The sequence below is a fragment of the Ambystoma mexicanum genome, chromosome 12, assembly GCF_040938575.1.
Source record: "Ambystoma mexicanum isolate Mex_15411 chromosome 12, UKY_AmexF1_1, whole genome shotgun sequence".
Classification (NCBI taxonomy): Eukaryota; Metazoa; Chordata; class Amphibia; order Caudata; family Ambystomatidae; genus Ambystoma; species Ambystoma mexicanum.
The window spans coordinates 997,463,675-997,489,643 of NC_090936.1; the positions used below are offsets into that span (position 1 = coordinate 997,463,675).

The 25,969-nt window shown below is 45.9% G+C and overlaps 1 protein-coding gene across 10 annotated transcripts in view; it reads left to right on the plus strand.

The window, feature by feature from the left end:
- Positions 1 to 25,969, plus strand: part of SBF1 (SET binding factor 1) — a 2,512,102-nt gene that overhangs the window by 2,298,328 nt on the left and 187,805 nt on the right. For all 10 annotated transcript variants that reach the window (XM_069629502.1, XM_069629505.1, XM_069629506.1 and 7 more), the window contains one exon: positions 12,939 to 13,150. In XM_069629502.1, coding sequence (XP_069485603.1) covers positions 12,939 to 13,150 — 212 coding nt within the window. The remainder of the gene's footprint in view (positions 1 to 12,938; positions 13,151 to 25,969) is intronic.

Genomic DNA, 25,969 nt, shown 5'->3' on the forward strand with positions numbered 1-25,969 from the left:
TAAAGAGATTTTCTGTAGGGACAGTGAGCTATCTGTAGGGGAACCAAGGTCAGAGTCATACCAGGAGTTGCACTTGCCTTTGAGCTTCAAGCAGATCCTCAGGACAGGGGCACGAACATCAAGAGTATCAGAGATAGAAGAGTGGAGCATGGAAAGGGTTGTGTCAGGATGTGAGTCAGCCAGAGGAGGAGGAGAGAAAGTGGTGGCGAAAGCCTAAACTGACACATGCTTCATGGGTCGGATGACCGAAAAGGTAGGTGGCAGTGCTGGAGTTGGCTTGGCCTGAGGGGTAAAGAGGGAGAGATGGGAGGAAAGGAGAAAGTGATCACTCCAGGAGAGAGTGGTGCGGGGGATATACAGGGGGAGGTCTGAGGAGATCAAAACATCCAGAGTGTGCCCTGCAGAGTGAGCCGGGCCTGTGTGGTACATTTACCAGCCCAGCAGAACTCCCCAACATCACCAAACTGCATTTCAGCAGTTACAAGTAGAATGGCAGTGCTGGCTCTGTTGAGTGCTATTCCCTTGCATCAGAACTGCGTTTTGCAGCTACAAAAATAATGGCTGCGCTGTCTTTGCCGGGCACATATGGGGCGAGATGAAACATAGAACACCCCGAGAATTGCTGCAAGTTATTTTCTTCATGTGCACCAAAGAAAAGAATTCAAAAGCAGTGCTGCTATGCTGCCAGCTTAAAATGTACAACAAAAAAAGGAAATGTTCTGCTTTTAAAATGGCTTTGCATTGGTGCCATTTTTCATCCTTCAACATTACACAGTTTGGCTCCAGATGAGACACATTCATGCCCATCTATCTTCAGGCTACACATCAGCAAAGGAGGGCATTCCTATCTGAAAGGCATTTGATGTCAAATGAAATCTGTGAACTAGCAGAGGGACGCACTCTAGGCCATACGGCAAGCGTTTTACTTTTGCAATAATCTAACACAGTCCAAATTCTTCACAAAAAGCATGTTCTCCTTTTGCTTGATGTCAGTTTCAAAGAATCCTTTATTTGAACCGATTCCTGTGTATTTGTAATTGACTAGGGCTGTGGAAGGGTTCAGAATAAGGCTGGGAGGAAAAATCGCGTCTGTAAAAGTGACATCCAAGAAGAATTAACCCACATGTGAATGGTGCTTTTGCCAAGCAAGAAAAGGTCTTTTAAAAGTAAAATGTTAAAATGAGGCCCTGTGCTTGCATAGAAATGTGATGGGAGATGGGGTTGCTTTAAAATATACATGATATTTATTCCCAAAAAGACTTGGTTTTGTGAAAGAAAGTAGTAAAAAGCAGAATAAAGGGGCCTGGCCTGGAAATTCAAAGGCACTAAACCTTCCTGGGACAGCAATCTTTCCCCACCTACTATGAATGGGCCAAGGTGGAGAATCTAGCAACCTCGTCAGACGGAGCGGCATTGCTGCTGCATGACACAATGGACTGCCTTGGCACAGAGGTGTAAATTCCTGGTGACACTTTTCCTCAGCTTCAACTGACTAAGCTCAAAGACAAATCCATGGCAACCCTGGGCTAAGCTGACCAGACTCTGACATTTGGCTGGAGATGGGAAAGACTGCCCATATTTGGAAACAAAGCCAGTCCAGTTTATTTCAGAGACTGTTCAGATCATAACATTTATTTCAGTAATCAAAAGAAACAGTAATGTGAAATTATGACCTTTTAAATGTTATTTTTGCGCCATTAAAATAAGATATTGTATGTTTTTCTTGCATGTTAAGCAGGCAAACACCAGAAAAATGTCATTTATGGGAAAAGTGTACATGGTACGGTTTTGTAATTTAAAGAAAATATGGCCAGTCATATGTATACATGTACACAATTGTAGAATTTTAGGTGAGATGTGTTCCTGGGAAATTGCGAAAGATTGCCAGAATGATTTAACAGCCGGGCATCGTCTTGGTAGTTGGGCCAGCATGTTTCTTGTAAAATATAGAGTCTGCCTATTTAATTTTCCTGATGATGACGTGTGTAAAAATAAGTGTTTTGCTCAATAACTTATTTTGTCAAAAGTAACTTGGTGAAACAAAAGCACATCATAAAACACCCACCCTAAAAACTGAGTCACCTCCTTCAGTCGAATCTGCTTCCAGGGAGGAGGCGACATTACAGCTTGATCTATCAGATTTAGTGCTATGTCTAGCTTAGTTCAGCCCACATAGTAAAAATACTCTGTCATCTGGCCTATAAAGGTGAAGACATTCAAGACATTCAAAGCTCAGGACACACACAGATTCCAGAAAGACGGACATTCAAGAAAATCCAGCATTCATGAATCAACATCCAGAGATCCAGGCATTCCACATTCACCCTGCAAGATTCCAGATGCCAGGCCAGAGCTAGCTGACACTATCCAGGCAGAACGACTGCTCCAGAATTAAAACCCTACCAAAATCCCAATAATTCAGGTAGGCAGGGGGAAAGACTGTGGTACCCTTTTTGGGAGTATCCTGTGACCAGACCGGCTTTTGCCCCGCTACCCGCTTGCCGAGCTGATGCACCTTGCGGTTTCCATAGACCAGACTAGGCCCAGCTGTCCCCTTCTCAGAGAGCTCGCCGCTGCGCAAAGACCAGATCCCCGGTACGCTGTCCAAAGACCAGGCTGGCATTCCAAACTACCCCATTCAAGGTTCTTTGTAAGTATTTCCCTTCCCCAGTAACCAAAAACTGCATCCCCGGCTTTGTTATCTGGTATTATGCCAAATCCCATAGAAATCCCATAAATACCCTAGTAAATCCTTAAAATTGTCAGAATCCTCTGTGTATCCTGTCCTTAGGAAAATCTGAATTAATTCCCAAGTGTTAGCGCCATTCTTTCCAACTCATTTCAGTCCTTGTGTAAGTCCTTGGTACTATTTTGAATAATAAAATTAATTCCCATATAGAACTGAACGCGGCGTGGATATGTTGCCATTGCAAGTAACCTCACATAACCGTGTCTTTCTTTAAGAAGCTAATCACTAAAATATAGTTTCAGTAAAAAAAAAAATCCCTTTACTAACAAAACCGAGTTGTCCTGTGAAATTGTTCCCATTTAAAAACCGTTTCCTTTCCCTTTCAGATGCCCATACTGTCATCCATCCAGAGTTACCCTTTCACATTATACCTGTGATGTGCCTTTGTACCTTAGCATAAAAACCGCATTCCGATTTTGTCTGTTTAGCGCCCATTTTCTAAGCCGTTTTGCTATTTTTACCCTGTGAAACTAAGCAAATGCAATTTCTCCACCTGTGATTTTGCTGCACTGTTTTTCCTTCCAAAATCGATTTTCCGAACTGTATGCCCGTTGTTAGTACATTGCCTTGTAGATTGCTAGTGTTCTTACCACTTTGATACAGCCACACTCATTTTTGCCTTATTCATTCAACCGCACATGTAAAATAACTGTTAAGTCATTCCAAGTGCTATTTTGCTCAATTTCAAGACTTTTCAATCTGATTTTGCCTCCCATTCAGGGGTGAAAGGTTGGATTTTCATTCTGTTTGTTGCCTAGTATACCCGACTCCTTGCTCCTCCTCTCTACCCACACAATATTTGGGGGTGTGTTGCAGGGGGAAATACTAACTTTGGTGCTATCTGAAAATAATACCCAAAAAGTAATCTGGCTTTTATTCAATTTTGCATTGTGTATCTTATGTTAAAAGGTCAAACTGTCTTCTATCATTTTACAATGTAATATCACCACACTGGTGATTGCTGCCTTATCTTGAATGTGTTTGATACTCATTCATGATTAAAAATATTTCCTTATATACCGGCCTGGTTCATAGTCCATTGTGACACGGGGTGTACGTTAAGGGGGGTGTGAGACGGATTGGCTGCCTTCTCAAAGCTGAATCCAAGCTCATAAATTTAAAAGCGTTTCAATCGTGCACTGCATCCTTGGCCAGTGTTAAGAGTCCTGGTCTGGAGTGCAACACCTCTTTAAAATCCTTAACAGGCCAGAGGGGACAATTGAAAGAGAGAGTCGCAGAGGTTGCGAAAGAGTCCAGAGGAAGGACAGAAAGCATCCAGGTAGATGTTAAGTCTCCAAGAAGGAGGAGTTGAGTGGTTGAGGCCAAGAGGGAGGAGGAAGGGTCCGCTAACGCATGCACACTATGCAAGAGTGGCTCTCGAGCCAATGGTGTCAGGACAGTGGCCAGTGGGACGATCTAGTGGTTGTCTCGGCAGCCCTCGTTAAGTCTCTGCAGTGGTGGTCAAGGGAGAAACTTCTGCAAGGAAAAACCTTCACCACCCCCACAATAGAGGCCACTCTCACCACAGATACATCTGTCGGGGTGGGGGCTCACCTTCTTCAACAGAGACGGCGCACAGCGTGTGGTCTCCAGCAGTAGCGTCCAATCACATCAACCTGTTGGAACTGCTAGCAGTGTTCAAGTCCCTGAAGGCTTTCCAGACACACATCCAGGGGAGGACAGTTCTGGTTCTCACGAACAGTACCACGTCCATGTACTACTTGAACAAACAAGGGGGCACCCACTCTCCCGGGCTATCCAGACTGTCCCAGAACATCTGGAAGTGGGCACTCAAACATATGTTCCTCCTCTCACAACATGTTCCATTGGAACGCAATCTTCTAGCAGACGTACTTGGCAGAGATTTCCCCCTAACCGTAGAGTACGAGTGGCGACTACAAGAGGACATTTTACCGAGTGGAACGGTCTCTGGATAACATCGTCCGGGAGATTTGCCTACGCTTTTCCCCCCGATTTCCCCTTCTCAACAGGATAGTGCACAAGATGCACCCGGAACCACTCACATTGATCCTGGTGGACCCTTTGTGGGCCCGCCAGCCTTGGTTCTCCCATCTCATGAAAATGTCAGTCTCCCCACCCAGGAAACTGCCCTGCCCTTACAACATGCTGTCCCAAGATCAGGGACTGACATTACACCCATGCCACCAAACACTCAACTTGGCAGCCTGGCTCCTGAATTCATAGAGTTTGGGCACCTTCAACTCCCCCAGAGATGCATGGACATACTCATGAAGGCACGCTAACCTACCACAATACATTGCTACTCCAGTAAGTGGAAGCGCTTTGTTACCTGGTGTAATACCAAGGGCATCAATCCTATTGATTGCTCGCCCAAAGATATTGTCCTATACCTAACCCACCTGTTAGATTTAGGACTGGTTTTCAATTTTCTAAAGGTCCACTTAGCTGCTTTTTCGGCGTACACCACGTCCCAGAGCAGGGTTTTGTGGTGGAAGATTCCTGTGATTAAAGCCTTTATGGAGGGGGTAGTGAAACTTCATCCCCCTAACTCCAACCCAGCCCGGGATGGAACCTGGATGTTCTTACCAGACTAATAGGTCCTCCCTTTGAACCATTGCATAAGGCTAGCCTTAATGCACTCACCTACAAGACTGCCTTCAAGCGTCCATCACCTTTATAAGGAGAGTTTGTGAACTGCAGACCTTTTCAGTTCAGGACCCCTTTGTCACGATTCACAAGGACAAAGTGGTTTTGCGCCCACACCCACGATTTGCGCCCAAATTTATCTCAGTTCCCTGTAAACCAGTCCATAGAACTACAAGAACAAAGTTATGGCAGAAAAAGTCACGAGTCCACAGCGCTTTATACAGTGATTAAGAAAATAAACATCAAGGCTGCGGGTATCTGGGCGGTGTGGGTGTACTGCCAATACACATCCACAGGAATAGTTGAAGAAAAGCAAAGATGTTCCCAGTCTCACTGCGCCAAGAAATTATAATTAGTAGTTTGTGCAAAAAAAAGCCTTTATTGTTTGTGCGAAGAGAAGCCTGACACGTGTTTCAAGCTGTGTACAGCTTTTCATCAGAAGCTTAGGGTGCAGCAATAAGAACTCCACATTTAGAGTAGGACAATGCCAGATACAGTTCTCAAAATGCCTCACAGTTGCGGAAAGCTCAATGACCGCTTGTTTCAGTCTACTCCTGTTACCATTGCACGAATGGTAACACGAGTAGACTGAAGTTCTTATTGCTGCAACCTAAGCCTCTGAGGAAAAGCTGTACACAGCTTGAAACAGGTGTCAGGCTTCTCTTCGCACAAACAATAAAGGCACAAACAATAAAGGCTTTTCTTTGCACAGTCCATAGAACTACCCACCCTTTTCCAGACCCCCACTAACGCGGCAGAAAGGAGCCTCCACACACTAGATGTGAAGAGACCGGTAATTTACTATTTGGAAAAGACAAAGCCACTTAGAGAAAAAAAAACAGTTCTTTGTATTAGTGGCAGGTGGTAGAGAAGCAGACCCTGTCTCTAGGTCTATTTCCAAGTGGATCATAAACTGCATCACACTGTGTTACAATCTTGCCAAGAGAGATCTATCCTTCACGCCTAGAGCTCACTCGACTCGGGGCACAGGGGCTACCATAGCATTCATTGCAAATGTTCCTCTAGATTCCATTTGCAAAGTAGCGAACTGGAGTTCTGTGACACTTTTACACAACACTACTGCCTAGATAGACACTCTAGGTCTGATTCTCACGTGGGACAAGCAGTGCCAACACATCTCTTTGCTGCTGTTCCTTCACACATCCCACCGCCATCTCTGGGTGCTGCTCGCTAGTCTATGCACAGCATGTGATTCTAAGCAGATCCACAAGCATCAGACAAACATTACTCAATGTAACCGTATTTCTGATGATTGTATCTGCTTAGATTCACATGCACCCACCCTTCCTCCCCTCTTGGGGTAGAAGGAACATAGACTTCGTAAACCTTCTCTCTTCTGTACTCTCTCACGCAGACTATAAGGCTCCCTCATGGCAGAAAAAAACAACCGGCGAGACCTCGACGCGTGAGGGATTTTGGGTACACTACACGTCACATTAGGGATACTGTTACAGTCATGCCCGTGTTGACTTCCCTTTCGATCTTTGAAAAAAAAGATGCGATACTCTGAGATTACCACTGGATGTCAGACTGTATGCACAGCATGTGAATCTAATAAGAGACAATCATCAGAAAAACAATTCCCGTGAGTAATGCATGTCGTGCATCGGAAACAAAATTACAGGAGGTAACTGGTTTGTTTCGGTGGTTATTCACAATTGGTGTTAATTAGGATCTTGTGTCTGTCTTTGGACTTGATCTGTCATTTTTCTTTCTTGGATAACTGATTGCTTACTTTTTGCCATAGAGTTGGTTCTCAGTTTGTTTTTGATCTTCAGTTGTTAATTTATCTGCCTTTCTTGGTAATCCAGGAACATGTTGTTCCTTTCCAGAATTTAACTCCCGTCTCGACCAGGGTTTTTTCACATTCAAATGCCTGATCGTTATTCTCTTTCCAATGGGCAATTCCAATTTTGTGCTTGATTGCATTGAACGCGGAATTCTATGCTCTTGTGAGTTCACCTCAGCCTTAACTTTGCATGCATGTACAAATCCGTCATTAGCAAATTATGCTCGGAACAAATCTTTGTTCCGTTGTGCTTGGTCGAGTTTCATTTTTTTTTATTAATGATGGAGTCAAAAGTCTACAAGCAATGTGAACAGGCAACTTTCTGTTAGGGAGAATTCTCTGTTAAGGCTAATTTCCCAAACCTAGTGAGTCCCCCAGCAGCTTTGCTGGATTTTTGGGGTTTATTTTTTTTCTCCTGCTAAGAGTGAGACTCTTTTCTCCCACTCTTAGACATGATTTGAGATATCCTTGGACTTTGGAATGTTTTTTATGGGCTATGGGGTCCTTTACTCCATAGGGCTTCATGTGATTTGGTAAGCGTGTTACACAGCACCCTCCGTGCGGTAACACCGGGGTGTCATAGTGACCCCCAAACATAGACTCTGTACCCTGGGACTGACTACTGTCACCCAGGGCATGTAAAGTCATCATTGGCTTTACTAGTCCTAAATTGTTAACAGAACCAGTACAAACCATCATATTGTGGGCGTACTGGTAGGGGCAATTCGATTGCCACTGGGTCTGTTGTTCGAGGGGGCACTGTCCAGTCCCCCCTGAGCGAGTTTTGGCTGGTGGCAGTGGATACTACTTTTTATATTCAACCGCGAATATATTCCTATGGGATTTTCCCATTGTTCGAGGCTAATACTTTTTAACATAGCCTCAAACATACCGCCAGTTTATTTATTAAATATTAATTCACTGGTTGGTATTTTTTTGCCAGAACTCGGTTCCAAAATGGCGTTTGTGTTTGTTTCTGTGACTCCAACCCAAGTCGAGCCCTTTGTTCCACTTTTTGGCGGGCTTCTCCACAGAAGCCTCTAAAAGTGGTGCCACTCTGTCTGGGTACCACAGGGGGTGTGGGAGGGGGTTTAGGCACCCTGGACTGAGTTGCCTCGGCAACTCAAGTTGCATTCTTGTGTGATTGGCCCAGTGGTGAGCCGCCCGGCTCACCACTTAGCATGTTTGAGTGACAGCTAGGACTGATGAATGAGGGTTTTCTGCATAAAAGCAGGGCTTTGGGGACTGGGACTTCAGACGTCGCCAAAGGACCAAAGAATGCAAAGAGGTAGAAGCTGAGCTGACCTGCAACGACGACACCACCGGTGGAGCCCTGCTGAACCGACTCACCACTTCTTCCAACGACAGAGGAGATCTTCATCCCGAAGAGTCTTCTTCCTTTGACTTGTGGGGATAACCAGTTTGCCCGCCTTTTCGCCTTCCCGGATCATCTCGTGGCCGCTTTGCCTGTGCCAAGCACCCCGGCAACCGGGATACCACGTTTTTCCACTACCGCAAATAAAAGGGTAGTACCTTTTTACCAGAGAACTCCGCGGCTGGTTTCTTCCCTGGCAGTGCAACGACCTTCAGCTTTCCTCCACGTCGAGACCATCTCTTCCTCTGGACGACACCGCGACTTGCATCCACTGCCAGGAACAACTGCCCCCGCTGGAGGATTCTCTCCACTTTCAAGGTACTGTGTCCACCTGGCCTCCCTCGCAACGGTCTGTGTGGGGTGTCTCGTAAATCCTCAACTTACCACTTGGATTGGCCCTAGGCTGGCTAAATGAACGTTTCTGAGCGGACCTCTGCAAGACTTTCCAAGCCTTTAAAACTTTGTGATCTTGGGCGCATTGGTGTTCTACTCTCTCCAAGAGGGAACCTGGCCTCTGAACTTTTTGCTCACAAGTAGACTTTGACTTTCCTGCCTTGCAGAATGCTTCTAAAGTATTGTGTTGTGTGCTGTTCCTAATTTCTGCCTTTTCCCTCCCTTTTTCTTAAACTTATTGGAGTGCCATCTTTAGTTAAGCGCTCACCTCTGTCTGGAAATAAGTGGTGTTAACTAAGACTTGTCTAATAAGGAATAAGGGATGTATATATATTAATAGTGACTGTGTTTTTGAACTTGCTTATAATAGTAGTGCTCTAGAGTGTTTCGAAGTGTGTCTTTAAATAAATAATTATAACTTGATACCAAAGCTCTGGTCAGTGTTTGCTTGTGCTACTGTATTTTGGTACCTATCTTGTATACTGTATATACTGTCTAACTCTTCTTGAGAGAAGTCTGACTGCTCAGCCACAGCTACCAGGCAAATCTGGGTGGTACAGACTGCTACCAATTGGGTTTACTGCCAACACCTGTAGTCTTGAGCCTTTTGCAGTGGTCCCTAAGGGAACTGCACAGGTTTCTGCCTAACACTTTCGTCTCCACATGATCAGTGCAGAGTTTCAAATTCAGCTCTACTAATCAGTGTCTGGCCACCCTTTTGAATGGTGGTTTGTCAGCACCCGGAACACACAGTTTCAGGCAAACCTTTCATGCATGTTCTAAAATAGTTGAGTTAAACGCTTTTGGAATAACATGTAGGTCCGCTCCATCTATTTCAGCTTCCCAGTCAACCAAGAATACCCAGTCTTTCTAGCCATCGACACCATGTGTGGTCTTGGGCAGCTCAGTATTCCAATGGTGCTTGAGTTGTCAAAGGGTGAGGCACATGTGATCATTATCGCATTGCAGTTTTACTTAGGAATGCTTTACTCGTATGGTTTTTCTACACTGACTCTGGCAGACAGTTACTCATTGTATGCTTTTTGGGACATAAAATGTTTGGTTCCCACCAGATAAGTGTTTGCCTGCTGCTGAGTAATCATAGCAAAATAGATTATCCACGTATTTTACTAAACGCAAGAATATGTGCCAAGTGTTGGCCAACTCCTTTTGTTTTCATAAGAATACATTATATAGGGTTAATGTTCAGAAACGTGAGACGCCAAACCATTTATATTCAGGCGGGCATTGCTTTATTATCGACAACGTATACTATCCATGTTTTATAATGAATATTTTGCATTCTCTAGTCTGTAAAAAGGGCTCTGAGGCAACACAAGTTTGCATCTTTATTTTTTCCCTCCAATATCTTGACAGACGTCTTGAAAGAGTGGAGGTCTGAGAGAGCTATGTTAGGGAGCATTTTCAGTTTTTGTGTGAATTCCCTTTAACCTGAGCGACCCCCAGCCCTTTTGCTGAACTGTGGACTTTAAATGTTAATCTCCATAGTGAGTGGAACCTTTTACCACTCTCATTCTTTTTCTCTGGGTGTGATTTTGTATTGTTACTGTTTAATGGAATTTGGTAAACTCCATAGGCATCTGCCTTTTGCTTGGTGACACATCGCACCCTCTGTGCGGTGTCACTGAGGAGTCCCTTGGACTTCTCTTAATGTTTAAATACATTTTCCTGTGAGAACTACAGTTCCCAGGAATAGTAAGATAACTTTTATCTTACTTACCTTTTCTTGTGTGGGTCCAGCACACACCAGCTGATGTGGTGTACTGGGGGCTTACATAGTAACTCTTTATCCCACTTCTCATGTAACTTTTTGTTATACTGACTAACTTAAATGACTGGTGGCAGTGGTTACTTTTTACTACCTTTTGTGCAGGTTACTAGGCAGCTGATTCTTGAGCTGCAGTACTGCACCCATGGGTGGCCATTTTCTCTAAATAGCCCCTGTATTCTTTTTTTTACCATTTTTCGTTTGTCAGTTCCTCCTGGGCTTTTACTCTATCGTTTAGAATAGATTTGAGTCATTTGTGAGTTTTGCCTTCGGCGGGCTTCAACCCAGAAGCCCAGCCAGGCTCCAGTGTGTCTGGGAAGGCAGGAAGTAAAGGAGGAGCCTGCAACCTCACTGTCCTTTGTAGGTATGTCTGGCTGAAACCAGTTCTAACTGGGTGGCTGGCTGTCCCAGGGACAGCCACCCTGAGGTGATTGACAGCTCCATGACTGTGAATGAATGGGCCCCGCATAAAAGACAAGGATTTTGGGACTACAGACAGTCGACCACTGGAACAAAGATTCTGAAGCAGAAGACGAGCAGAGACACCAGCAGCACCTTCCAGGACCATAGAAGCACCAGTGAAGCCTTGCCGCTGTGCTGACCAAGTTTTCATTTCGACTGGGAAGATCTGCCAAGGACGATTTCCTCCCTTAGACTGATGGGACCAACTTGTTTCAAGACCTTCATTTTGGGCCATCCCCTGACTTGCTGTGACTTTCCTGAGCTACAGAATACCAATAGCCAGGGCATCTGGACCATTGAGTGCATCGTCCTCCGAAGATGGAATACGGCTTAAACTTTGCAGGCATCCGTGTGGACCTCCAGAGGCAGGACTTTTTCACCAAAAGTCCGTTCGCCAGAGTTCAGAACCAAGTAATCGAAGAAAATTCGACCAGCAAAATTAGTTTCTTCTTGGCACTAAGGAAAAGATGCCAAAACCGCAGAGAGCAGCTGAACTGAACTAAATCCATTGCTGCCGACCCCTTCTCCCGAGTGCTGCCGCAGAAGCCCGCCAGAGGTCCACCCTTCATCACCACAACCAAGGAGGAGGAATCGGGCTCTACAACATTCCACCTAGAAGAAAGCCAGCTACCATTTTTCCTTCACTTTCAGGGTACTGTGGTGCTTAGGTTGTACTTGCCTTATGCCATTTTCGGTGCTTCCTGGCTTGGGAAGTGCTGCTTTCTTCAATTGAGTGTTGACCTCAACTCCTCTGTGCAGGTCCTGCAGCTTGTGCACTTTCAGGTAGGCTCCCCTTGAGCTCCTGTGTTTCTTCAAGACTTTGGCTGTACTCGTTTCCCAAAGGTCCATCTTCTTGATCCTACTGGTTTTGGCGTCCCAGTTCCTCCTTAGGGTTTAATTGTGAACACTTTTATTGCTAGGAAACAGACTGTCTGTATCCCTCTGGGAGAGTGTACTTGTTAACAGTTTCTAAAGTGTGTTCTGACTAACTCTGAAACTTACCCTACCATCTCAATTTTGCAAAGCTAATATATATATATATATATATGTGCTGATATTGACCTTGACGTCACTCTGTGTGCTGGATATGTAAAGCATAGAAAAAGTTACTCACCTGCATTATTGTTTCTTATATAACTTGATTCCATTTCACATTGAATGTTGTTAGTTGCTGCATTTTATATTTGCTTGTATGCCTTGTGTATATATAAATAAAATAAATGTAATATTACGAAGTGAGCGTTTACTTGGATCCCCCTGTGTTTACTGATTTTAAGCCTGGCTGCTGAGCCACTCTACCGACTTGTCGTACAGGCCTATATTAAGAGCTAGGTCCCGAATACCAAGAGGTAAGTCTTATGAAGTCCCACACCAGGTGAACTTTAGGAAAACTTACCTAAGAAGCTACCACACACACACCAGAAGCATTTGTATTTAATGTTCTCTTTGTGTCCTGCTGCCCTTTAACAGTTTTAATTCCAGCAGCTATTAAACTGTCTCTTGACGGCTTTGAAACTAAACTCAATTATAAATGGTATGTAAATGAAAATAAGGTACCTTTTCTTTTTTCTTAAATTAAAAAAAACATTGTGAATAAGTGCCATTCGTAACACTAAACAAAAGTTGATCACATTGTTGAACAGGTCTCTCCCACCCTTCTCAATTATCTTTCCTAACTCTCTCCTCCTCTACAGCAAGACTAGTGACCTTCATTGTGTTTTTTTTTGTGCAGATGTCCAAATTCCTCCTGATGTCATCCAACATGCCCCACCAGCGCAGGTCACTAGGGGTTTACCTTCAGGAAACCGGTGTGGGTTCCACGCTAAACCTGAGCCTGGATAGTGACAGCAGTGCCAGTTCAACGCCAGCAAGTGGGAAGCAGGGGGGGCGCAGAAGCACAAACACGCTCTACAACCAGTTTCAGATGTCTGAAAGTGAGAACCGGTGAGTAAACTAAAGAAGTGTGCTTTGTGCGCCCACCACACAGGCAAATGTACACTAAAGCACACTTACTGTGTTTCAAACACATCGTGGCACTTCGTAGGTATACCTGCTAAAATCACTTGCATACCTTTGGAGGCAGCCTACACCCCAAGGTGTTGATTGAAGAAATAGGGGGATGGCATATTCGTTCTGACAGAATGCCAACTGCGATGGCATGCAGTCCTGAGCTTTTTTGATTTTTGCTATGAAAAATGATGGCCGTTTCTCTCTCAGTAAACGGGCTCTGCTAAACAGACACCCCTTTTTAAATGATCCATGCTGATAAGTGTAGAGGATTAGGTATTGTGGCACCGTCACCTGCTGGGACTCGGGGAGGGAGGGAAGGGGGAATGGGTGTCGGGGGGGGGGGGGGTTCTTAGGCGGGTGAGTATAAAACCCTCTGGATCACCTCCACAGCACCCCTCATTGGGACAGTGATCATTTGATGTTTATATAGCGCTTTTATCCAAAGCGCTTTACAAAGCTCATATTTACATACATTATTACCACCCAATCGAAATTGGTACTCACCTTATCGACCTCAGAAGGGTGAAAGGCTGAGTTAACCTTGCTGAGATTTGAACCTGCAGATCAAACACAGATCACAGCATGGAGCACTGGACCCGCTGAGCCATTTTACCAGTGTCACAAGTTGGCCACTGCTCCACCAGTGTTTTCCCCCTTACCAGCTTTCCAGTGAATACAGTAAATAAATGCACAAAGCATTACCACTCCCAGTATCCCCTTTAGGTCCAACGGAAAACCTGACCTGATCTAGGAAAGGCAACCAGGGATACAAGAAAGAGACCATAGGAGGGACAACACTACAAGGGCCCAGAAGGTAACCGGAAAATCAGTGACTTCCAAGTCCCCAATGAGGATCCATTCGGATCCGACGGGGAGGACTACATTGCCCCTTCTCCCCCTTAATTCCTCTGTTTTCTGGAAGGAATACTTCGATCGGGAGACAATACTCATCACTTAAGAGAGCACTAGGGGAGAGCCTGCCAACCCACAGAATGGCATTTCAAACTGTGGTAAAGATAACCTAGGATAATCCCCCAGAACATTGTCCACAAAGGGCAGAAAGTGTGGCCCCCTTCCCTTCTCAATAATAAAAAAGAGAAAAATCGAAAGTGCAGTCTCCTTGACTCTCCCCTGAATTGATAATGTACAGAAGAGCTCGGGGAAAACGGGACAGCACCAAAGGCAACATCAGTAGGAGAGAACCTTCCAGAAGCAGACCAGGTGTGCGGGCTGCAGGCAGATATGAAGCGGGGAAGTGGAGATCAGGATAACCTACTCTGCCACTTATAGCCTCTTTCACAGAACCCACCCTCAGCGCACCTGCAGAAAGGAAGCTTCTGCAGCCAATTATGGTGGAGCCCTCCACTAGAGTCACCATTGCAGCTTGAAACTTGGACGGCCAGCCTGTGGAGTGTTGAGGCCACTATAGAAACAACTCTCAACCTTATCAGTTTGTGGGTTGCTGGAATAGTGTACAGAAGGCATGCGGTGAATGTCGGAGAAAGAGCTGAAAAGGAAAGCTGGGGGACCGGAGTGTGATGGAGAAGTGGTAACATCCTTGAGGGGGAGAAGGGCATTGGTGCCATAGAAAGAAGGACGTTTCAAAAATAGTATTGGAAGAGGAGGAAGGATTAACATCAAGGCGGTTGGAGGAGGTTAAGAAGAGAGGAGAGGAAGGCATAACAGCAAGGGAGGAGTTGGAAGTGGAGGAAGAGAAGAATTGGAGGAGAAATTGCTCTCTTGGGAGAAGGAGAGCATAGGAGAGTTTAAGGAGGAGATTGCGTTACTATCAGAGAGTTGTAAGAGTCAATGAGAGGGTCAGAACATTTTTCGAAGGGGTCAGCAAGTTGAAGGAAGAGGTTCAAGAATTTAAAAGGGATGTGGAAAGATTAACAAAGGAGATTGGTTTATTCTAGAAAAGAGAAAGCAGGGTCGTAGAAGTAGTTGAAGGAGAGATTTGTTGGCAAAGGAGGGTTTGAGTTTAAGGAAGGTACTAAAAAGGAGGCCGAATGCATCGAGAGCAGACCCAGGAGTAGTACTGGGTAAGAAGTGAGTCCCCCGATCTGAAGGGGTGAAGCTTACTTTGGGGAGAAGGCTTGTGGCAGGGCAAGGAGGAGGGCAGCACAAGCTAGCCTCTAGGGTGCTTGGTAGAGGGGAACCTATGGTTGGGCCTGTCAGCCAACCACCCTCACTCCTGCCCAGGAGACCTCACTTTGGGTCTAGATCAGCAGACCTAGTAAGGTGACAACTTTAACCAAGTACTCTGCCAGTGGGCACCGGACACCCAGGGACTACCCTACATCGGGGTAGTTCCCACCGTATTAAAGCTCTTGGTAAAGACATTCTAGGAGAGTAATGACCTCAAATCAAACCAGCACCAAGACACTGTAGGAAGTGGACACTGACCTTTTTCCATCCCATTTGTTATTTTGGCCCTCAAACTGTACACAAATCCCTAATAATCCCTTGTATACTCCTTTACATATGAGTCATTGTTTTCTGTTGATCCCAGTGACGGTCCTGGTAGTATATATCCATGGGTCTATCCCCCTAGCCTTGTTGTATGGACCCTAGTAACATTTAAGAAACCACTTTATGCCTTCAAGACATTCTTGAACTTGTTTGACATTTCAACAAAACGTTTTCTCCTGCAGAACCCTGTCCTTCAATGCCCAGAGTTCTCTTTTCTCACACAGTCTGTGTATCTAACTACAGGTGTGGGTTGCTAGTGTTATTAGTTTGTCTATACTTTAATGAAAGTCTTATTTCTGTAAAAACTTGATTGGAGATTTATTTTGGTGCTTACCATACTGTTGTTTTGAATACTTCCATGCAGATTCACACCCTCTTGAAGAGTATTGCCTGCTCTCTGCCTAATGGAATACCTACCTTCCCACAGATTCCACGTTTTATCTTCATCTTAATCTTAATCTAGCCAACATGAGGGCCCTGCATGACTCCTTGATTCATTAAGGCAATCACTACCAGTTCAGAAACCTGCCATGCTGTCTTTCTTCAGCTCCCAGGGTGTTCATCAAGCTGCTAGTAATGGTGGTGCCTCACCTCATGAGGGAGGACATTCATGTCAACCTACTTGGAGGACTGGCTCGTCTGAGCTTGCTCCCCAGATCTAGTGTCAGAGCCTCAACTCTGCACATGTACCCTATTGCACAGCTTGGGAATTTCCCTTAACTTCAAAATGTCTTTGGTATCGCCATCCTTGTCTCTCTAATTTATCGTTGTAGACTTGGGCACTCGCCTGGACAGGGCATTCCCACCTGAGGACAGAGTGGCGATCATCTTCCAAATAGTCAATGTCCTCCAATCCATGACCATTTCCCAGCCTCTGCATTTTTGCAACTTCTGTGCCGCATGGCCTCCTGCATCCTAGTGGTACCGTAGGCAAAGCTGCACATGACATCGCTTCAGTGGCTTCTCTTTGTCCAATGGCTGCTGTTTTAGGGCCACATGCCAGAACTTTTAAGGGTCTCGGGCCAGGTGGCTCAGGATCTTGTGTGGTGGGCCGTGGAATGCAACTTTGCCGAGAGGCGTGTTTTCGTCACTGTTGGTCCCAGGCGACGGTGGTCACAGACTCATCGCTTACTGGTTGGGATGTTCACCTGTCAGATCTGCCAGTGTGCGGACTGTGGTCATCCGTGGAGTCTCGGGAGCACTTCAACTTGCTGGAGCTGAGAGCGATCAGGCTATCCTTGGTCACCTTCCTCCCTTCTGTGAAACCCAAGACTGTGTTAATCCTGATGGACAACACAATGGCCATGCACTACCTCAAAAAACAAGGTGGTGTGGGGTCCGTGCCTTTGTGCAGAGAAGCAATGCGATAGTGGTTCTGAGCTCGGGAGAACGATGCCCCTCTGATGGAAGTCCATCTGGCCAGAAGAGAGAACGTCACCGCGGATGAGTTGAGCAGGTCTCCCATGAATGGGTACTCTGCCTGGAAGATCTCTTCTCATTTTGGTGAACTGAAGTGGACCTCTTCACTTCCAGTGTGAACAGGCAGTGCAAGTTGTTCTGCTGCCTGTTATTCCACTGTTTTGAAAGGGATTGTGTTCGTTCGGAACCATTGTTAGGCAGAAACCTGTGCAGTTCCCTCTGGGACCACTGCAAACGATTTAGGACTACAGGTGTTTGGCAGTAAACCCACTTGGTAGCAGTCTGCACAACACAGATTCACTTGGTAGCTGTGGCTGAGCAGTCAGACTTCCCTCAAGAAGAGTTAGGCAGTATACAGAGTATTCACAATAGGTCAAGAGAACACAATAGTCCAAGTAAACACTGACCAGGGCTTTGTGTAAAAGAGATATAATTATTTATTTAAAACCACATCTAGAAAAACACACAGGCACTAAATAGCAAGCAATTCAAAAACACGGTCACTAAAAGATATACACTCCCTTGAAAGAATTTTAGACAAGTCTTAAGTAAAGCCCCACTTATTTTCAGACAGTGGTGAGCGCTTAACGTAGATGGCACTCTAATAATTCGTTTTAAAAAGGGAGAGAAAAGAAGAGAATAAATTGAAACAGATCCCAATACTTTTTCACGAACACAACAATAGAGGAAGGCAAAGTAACACCGTGAATTCAGAGTCAGTAGGCCGGATCCGCTTTCAGAGGATCAAAATGAAATGCGTCCAAGATCACACGGTTGCAGTGCACAAAAGTCTTGTAACGGTTCAAAAAGGAGTTGGACCAAAGAAAGGGACCAGTTAGAGGGTCAAGGCGGCCAGCCCAGTCCAGAAGGTTAAGGGGTTATTATAACCTTGTAGCAATCTTTAGAAAAGGAGGCCTGGCGGACACGGTACCTTACAGTCGTGAGAACACTCCAGCGGGGGCAGTTGTTCCTGGCAGCAGATGCAAGTCGGTGCTTCGTCCGTGGGAAGAGAGGATCTCGTAGGGGAGGAAGACAGGAGTCCGTTGCACTGCCAGGGAAGAAACCAGCCGCAGAGTTTCTCAGGTACAAGGAGCGTTCCGGTAATTCGCGGTTCAGTGGTAAGTGGCTATCCGGCTGCCGGGGTGCTTGGCACGGGCAGTTTGACCACAAACCGGTCTGGGGTGCGAAGAAAAGAAGGTAAACTGGTTGTGCCCACCAGTCAGGGGAAGAAGCCTCTCCAGCCGGGAGATCTTCTCTATCGTCGGGAAGTGGTGAGTCGGTTCCGAAGGGCTCCACCGGTGGTGTCGTCGTGGTAGGTCGGCTCAGCTTCTCCCTCGTCGGATTCTCAGGTCCTGTGGCAACTTCTGAAGTTCCAGTCCCCAAAGCCCTGCTTTTATGCAGCATACCCCCATTCACTCAGCCTAGCTGTCAATCAAACATGCTAAGTGGTGAGCCGGCCGGCTCACCACTTGGGCCAATCACACAAGAGTGCGACTGGAGTTACCAACCCCCTCCGACACCCCCTGTGGTACCCAGACAGAGTGGCACCACTTTTGGAGGCTTCTGTGGAGAAGCCCGCCAAAAAGTGGAACAAAGGGCTCGACTTGGGTTGGAGTCACAGAAGAGAACACAAACACCATTTTAGAATCGAGTCCTGGCAAAAAATACCAACCGGCGAATTAATATTAATCAAATAAACCGGCGGTATGTTCGAGGCTATGAGAATTAAATAATTAAAGTTGGTAGCCTCGAACAATGGGAAAATCCCATAGGGAAATATTTGCGGTCGAATATAAAAAGTAGTTTCCACTGCCACCAGCCAAAACTCGATCAGGGGGGGTGGAGACGTGCCCCCTCGACTAACAGACCCCGGGGCAATCGAATTGCCCTGACCAGTACGTCCACAATATGATGGTTTGTACTGGTTTCTGTTAATAATTTGGGACTAGTAAAGCCAATGGTGACTTTACATGCCCTGGGAGACAGTAGTCAGTCCCAGGGTATGGAGTCTATGGTGGGGTGTCACTATGACACCCCTGTGTCACTGCACAGAGGGTGCTGTGTAACACACATAGTAAAAACACATGAGACCCTATGGAGTAAAGGACCCCATAGCCCATAAAACACATTAACAGTCAAAGGAACACCATAAATCATGTCCAAGAGTGGGAGAAGAAGAGTATCGCTCTTGGCAGGAGAAAAAAACAAACTCCAGAAATCCAGCAAAGCTGCTGGGGGAACTCACTAGGTTAGGAAATTCAGCCCAAAGAGAGAATTCTCCCTAACAACCACGTTGATTCTGATCACTTCTGACCGGGCCTAGAGAACGTGGTATCCGGAGTTGCTGGACATGTCCACCTGCCCTCCCTGTCACTCTCTGAGGAGCGTGGACTTGCTCTCTCAATCAGGGGGTCGGGTTCTACACCTGTACCGCTGCAGCCTGAATCTTCATGCTTGGCTACTAGGATGCTGAGATATATATGGAGTGGGATTGTTGGATGACATCTTGGATGTGCTCCTTTCAGCTCTGAGACCCTCTACGAAGGCTATTCATGCCTGCACATGGTGTAAATGTTCGACCTGGTGCCGGAAGAGTGATCTGGATGCTTTATTCTGTCCGTTATTCCCCGTTTTGTATTTTATGCTGTCTTTGGCACAAGCTTGCCTGCAGATTGGCACTGTTAAAGGGTACCTCACTGCTATTTTGTTTTTCAAGAGGTCCCCGGGACAGGGCTCATTCTTCACAATCCCCAATGTCATGGAGTTCTTGTAGGGTCAGTTTCCTTCACGCCAGTTTTTTGTCCCGGCATTGGTTTTAAATTTGTTTTCAATATTCCTTTTGGCAGCTCTGTTTGAGCCCATTCATTCCTGTTCTATTAGATTGCTGACCCTTAAGGTGATTTTCCTGGTAAGCATCACTTTGCGAGAATGGTGAGTGAGCTCCAGGCGTTGTCTGTTAAACATCCCTATTTGGTTTTCTCCAAAGAGAAGGTGACTTTGAGAGTGTGACCCTCTTTTCTTCCAAAGGTGTACTGACTTTCATCTCTCTCAAACAATTCATCCTCCTATGTTTTTTCCTCCCCCTGATCCTTCTAAGGCAACAGAATGAATCCATTGGCTGCAACTGGTGCGGGCCCTCAACTACTACGTCTCTCGGACAAGAGAGCCTAGCAAAGATGACCAGCTTTTCATTGGTTACACTGGTGCTTTTGCTGGCAGGGCTGTGACCAAACAGACACAGTCAAGGTGGATCATTCGCTGCATCTCAGAATGCTATTATCTGGCTGGTAAGTATGTTCCTGAGGGTCTTTGACCACATTTTACCAGAGGAGTGGCCGCCACCTCTGCAGGGGAGAGTCCCAGTACTCGACATCTGCCAGGCAGCAGTGTGGGCATCTCTACACCCGATTGCTAAGCATTACTGCTTGGATTCTGTGTTAGGTCAGAAGGAGGCAGAAAAGTGTTGGCATTCTTACCAATTCATTTATTGATATGAGAAGTAAAAGGCCTGTCTATCCCTAACATAAGGGGATTTGTCCTACCTAACATAAATCTAACTATCGTGCTCGTGGTCCGTGATGTAGTCCAAATCAAATAGTCTGTCATCCATCCAAAAACTACCCTGCCCTGACCCTACCACTAATCAAAAAAGGGCTTGCACGAACGGACCAAAAAGCGTTCCAGGAGAAGGACTCCCTCCTCCTGGACAGCCTTAGTAGTCGATCTTGAGTTCCTTGTGACGTGATTAATCAGTTCCTTTAATTCATCAATCGGCATCCCCTGTCTTTATTTACAGTTCCTTGTTTCCTTACTTGAGGGCCTTGGCCTTTACTCTTCTGGGTTTCTTGTAGTGTCTTTTTCTCCCTTTCAAAAGCTGCCTTTACTTCAAACCATTCCTTAGCATAAATATATATCTCTCACTTTGTTCAGTCTCTCTGGTCCCTTTGACCACTCTTTTCTCATTTAAGAACTTCCACTTATGGGGGACCAACGTGAAGATTATTCTGTCCCTCTTTACTTGCTTTCTGGTATTCTCAACCACTGAAATGGGTACAACAAGTCTCTTCATATTCTTTACTATCTTAGCGGGTTTCACAAATACTGACACAAATATTTTCAGTCCCTTGGTATTCTTTATTTGCGTTACTGATTTCACAGTTACTTGGATGAGTGCAAGGAGCCATATAGTATTCTTTATTTTCTTTACTGGCTTCAGTACCAATGGGACGAATGTGAAGTGTCCCTTAGCGTTCCTGATTAGTTTTACGGTCTCAAAAATTATTGGGATGAGGATGATGAGTCCTGTAGTATCCTTTATTCATGTTACTGCTTAATGCCTGCCCATTTCCCCTCCCAGGTGTCCCACTGTTTACCTCTACTTTGCCGGATCAGCGTCACTGGTTCTTCCTGTGGAACCGGGATCATGCCGTGCTGGTAAAGGCATCAAGTGTTTCTTCCTTCTCCCTCTGGCTCTCAGCGGCTCTGCAGAGCCCTTTGCTCAGCGTCGTTTGCGGACAGCATGGTCCAACTCCTCGAGGTCACGCCACTACCTTGGAATGCCTTGCGCACATGCAAGTCTGCACCCTACCGGCTCCTGGACTGTTTTTCTCCTTGGTTCTCCATGTCCTCTCAGCAGAGGACCTACCAGATTCTCCTGGCTTCTCTCTGCCAGGTTTGAACTTCCAGGCCTCACCTGCTCAGTGATGACTCTCAACCAAGTCGTTCTTTACTGTTTATGCAGTTTAGTTGAGACCTCCCCAGTGGAGGATCATAGTCCTTCGTCACTCTCCATGTAGTATTCGTTATTACTCTGTGGTTCACACTCTTCACAGTATGGCCTACTTTACATGGAGGGGTGATAAGTGTTAGTGATAAGTGTTGGGAAAGATTTCTCTTTACTGCACCTTTACTTTCCTTTTTAATGGACCCCTGCACTTTTTGTTTTCATTTTTGATCCTGACCTGTACTCTTTACAGTGCAGTGAAGCCTTCACTACACTGTCTTTTGCTCATCTGTTATTGGGGAAACTGACATGTCCTTCAGGATGCGAATACTGGGAAACATTCTTTCCCTTAGTCTAGTTGCTTGCTACTTTTAGTAACTTATCACTTGTAACTTTTTATCATTGTACAATCCATCTTACAATGCACTACAACGGGATACACTTTTGTTTTTGTCCTAGACAAACACCCAGAGGATTTTTGGTTACTCAAAGTGTGCTAAATGGACAAGCTGGTGGCAGCAGTGACTTTCTACCATTTGCTGGTGCTTTTCATTTTAGCCTTACTGCGTTTGGTTACTTACTCTGGCTAGTGCCAAACATGGCCTTACGCAAGGTTTTTAGCTTGTCCTTTGGCCATCTTGTTTTTTAGCCTTCTTCCTGGCCTGTTGGGCATGCTTATATGGACTTCCAGTGCCTGGGAAAGCAGAAGCTTTTGGCGGGCAGTGCCTGGGAAAGCAGAAGCTTTTGGCGGGCAGTGCCTGGGAAAGCAGAAGCTTTTGGCGGGCTTCTAGAGGGCTATGTGTGTTTGCTGGCAGGATGTGGGCTGGGACTGTCTGGTCCCAATCTACAAACTAGTTTCAGTGTGTCGGAGTGTAATGCATGAGTGTTTTCCCGCCAGTGGTCCTGATTAGACCACTGCTGGGGTGTGTGAGAAACCAGACAATTTCTCACCCGCTAGTCCCCGGGGATCTGTCATCCAGGTGGCCAGGACACGGCCATCACTTTTGGAGCCAGTTCCTGGAGGTGGGCCGGTGCAGGAGGATCACCTGATGAGGGGTCTTCGGGGAGTGGGACACCGAACGGTGAGATGCGGTATCCCCTTCCCTGTAACACCTTTTCCCCATCCTACCTAGGAACTCAAACCCTCCCCATTTCCCAACACAAACAACGAACTAACACCCAAGCCGTATAACTGATATGTCCCAACACAAGGGACCTGCAGAGTCGGGCAATTACTGATCATTACACACACCTGACTTCCATCACACTTCCCCACACGGATAAAAGGCGGAGCATGAAAACACACTCTGGGCAAGGCAAAACACACGAGAAAGCAGCAGTTCCAAGATGGCAGTTTTAATAAAATGAGAAAGACGGCAAGACCAGAGTGGGTTGCAAGGAGGGAAGTACCCTTGACCTTTTCATAGAAAAAACACTATTTTCACTACGAGACCTGAAATTAAAGCTGAAGAGATATGCATTGTGTGTCAGAGGTACCTGGGTCTCACCCGCGTCGATAGCCAAGGCAGGGAGGAGCGATTACCGCCGTGGTACTGTCCTTGGCTCCTACAACAAAGCAGTGCCAGTAAAGTAAAGTCAGCACAGCAGGTGAGTCAGGGAGACTGATAGCACACCGGTCTGTGTTGGAACCAAGATTGCAAGCGGCAACATAGTATGAAGAAATCTGAAGAGAACAGTGTGTGAAGCCTATGTGATTAGCGACACAAATATAATTGAACATCCAAGGAAAGACTGATCTTTTGAAACCTATGAAGATACCATATACTGAGTGGTCCAGCACCACCTGGGTGCTCATTCAAAGGTCTTTGTTCGGTATCCAACTGAGAGGTGGCAAATGTAAATTGTGAAACCGAAGTGATCCTGCAACGAGTCAAGCTAAACCCTGTGCACATTTCAAAGTCTTTGATAGCTAATACAAACTGCAGTTGGTCGGAGCCCGACTAATGGAGACTAATTGTGTAAAAGGAAGGTCCTGACCCTGACTGAGAGGGATCCGGGCTGAACCGTGAATCACCGGAAAGAGGATATTCTCTAAACATTGGTGAAAGGGGATCCAAAGTATTGATTGTAGTATAAAAAGGGATCTGAGCTCGTCTGAGGGGGATCCAGGTTGAAAAGTGAATCACCTGACTTGAAAGAGGAAGGATTTGAGCCCGGCTGAGGGGGATCCGGGGTGAACCGTGAGTCACCCGAGAAAGGATATTCTCTGAACATTGGAGAAGGGAATCTGAGCCTGGAAGAGGGGGATCCAAAGTAACGATTGTGGTATAAAAAGGAATCGGAGGATGCACGGTGAACAGTGAATCACCTGACTTGAGTACTTGTAAGAGGAAAGGAACTTTTTGTTTGTTTTGATACATCAGGCCCTCTGGATCAAGAAGGCCCCGATGCTAGTAATGGAACTGTCTCCCCGTGCCGATGATGCCGAGAGTGTGCTATGCTCGAGTGAAACACCTTGTCCCGTGCTGAAAATGTAGAGAAGGGAGTCCAACGGCCTGAACATCCTGACATATCATTTTTGTGAACACTTCTTACTTTTTCATGAACACTACCACACACGATTTATATTTAGAATATAAGGATTGGCAATAGGTTTTTTAGTATAGGCCCTTTTATTTCGACGAGACTCCACTAGAACTGCATAATTATTTGACAGTCGTAGCTTGCTGCCATCTGTAGATTTAGGTTTAGATCACACCCTTGTTAAAGTTCAATAAACACCCTTGAACAAGTGACCACACTTGTATCTGTCCTACTATTGATACTGTGCCTTTTTTTACAGGTGTGTGTGGGGCTAGTTCTGCTATTGGCTAGTGGGAGTTTCTGCTCTTACCTGGCTTTAGGGATAGGAAGAGGACCACTGCAACTACTCTAGTGAGATCCTGGATAAACTTGAAGAAGCCAAGACTTCTGTCCAGCTGTGAGACCCGTGAGGAGACCAGTGACCCATCGGACGGAGGCCTGGCGACCAACTTCTGCTGCTGTCCTGGAAGAGCCCTATCTTGCTGTCGACCTTCAGCAGTCCTGCGAGGGGGAACTGCGACCCTTGGATTAGAGGGAACATCCATTCCTGATGTCTACTCGGTACCGTGCGAAGAAGAGCCTTCGGAAGTGTCCCGGGAATGCCCTGTGGCTGACCAGCTCTCAGTTTGGGCTATTGTGCTGCCGATGTCACCGTTCCACGTTGAGGCTCGGAACCTGGGAGGTCCTCAGCTTGCCCTACAAGGCTTAACTCAGCTGAATTTCAGGGTCCTAGCATCATGGGGACCCGAGATAGGGAAAATCTGACCATGACAAGCAAGTCCCTTTGGGTCGCTGTGCTGCAGTGACCACCGTCCGAAACCGCTCACCCGAGTCGAATCCAGTGCTGAGAGGGGTCCTGCATCAGGTTTTACTGCATTCTTCATCTGAGAGTCCTTGCACCAGCTAAAGACACTGACCGAAGACCTGCTCGAACCTGCAACCCCTGTAAATACTGGGCTGAGCCTGACGGCGGGAATAGCGACCTCGAACGTTCTTCCATCGATCTGCCAAGTCCTGTGAAGAATCGAAGTATGGGGTGTGAGTTACAGTGGCTCTTACCTGCTTCTAAACTCCCTTTAAAAGTTTTGCTAACTTTTCTAAAACTTTTACCATACTTTGGCTTTGCCATTGCTTCCTCGTGCAAGCCTTCTGAAAGTTGGTGACACTTTTGTTAATTAGAAAAAACTGTCCTCTAAACCTTGTACTCGTTCACTGGACCCCCGAAACCCTACCTTCATTTTTTCCAGCGTTACTGTGTCAGAACTTTTCCTGAACCTTTGGGCATAAGGCCCCAGACAACTTGGGGGTGGACTTTTGAAGCTAGCGCTGATTATCTGTGGACCTGTGGTGCATAATCTAATCTGTACTTTGATCTGTATTATGCCTTACTCTAGTGACTGTATATATGTATTCTATTATTAGTGTTGTGTGATACTCCTACCTGTTAGTAGTCATTTTTGTTTGTCCATAAATAAATAACTGTATTTTTATACTAAGTGCAATTTGTGATTCCCATTGTGTGTACTTAGTGTGGACTTTTACAAGCTCACCACCTCTTAAGACTTAACCTACATCGCTTGTCACTGCTACCTTGG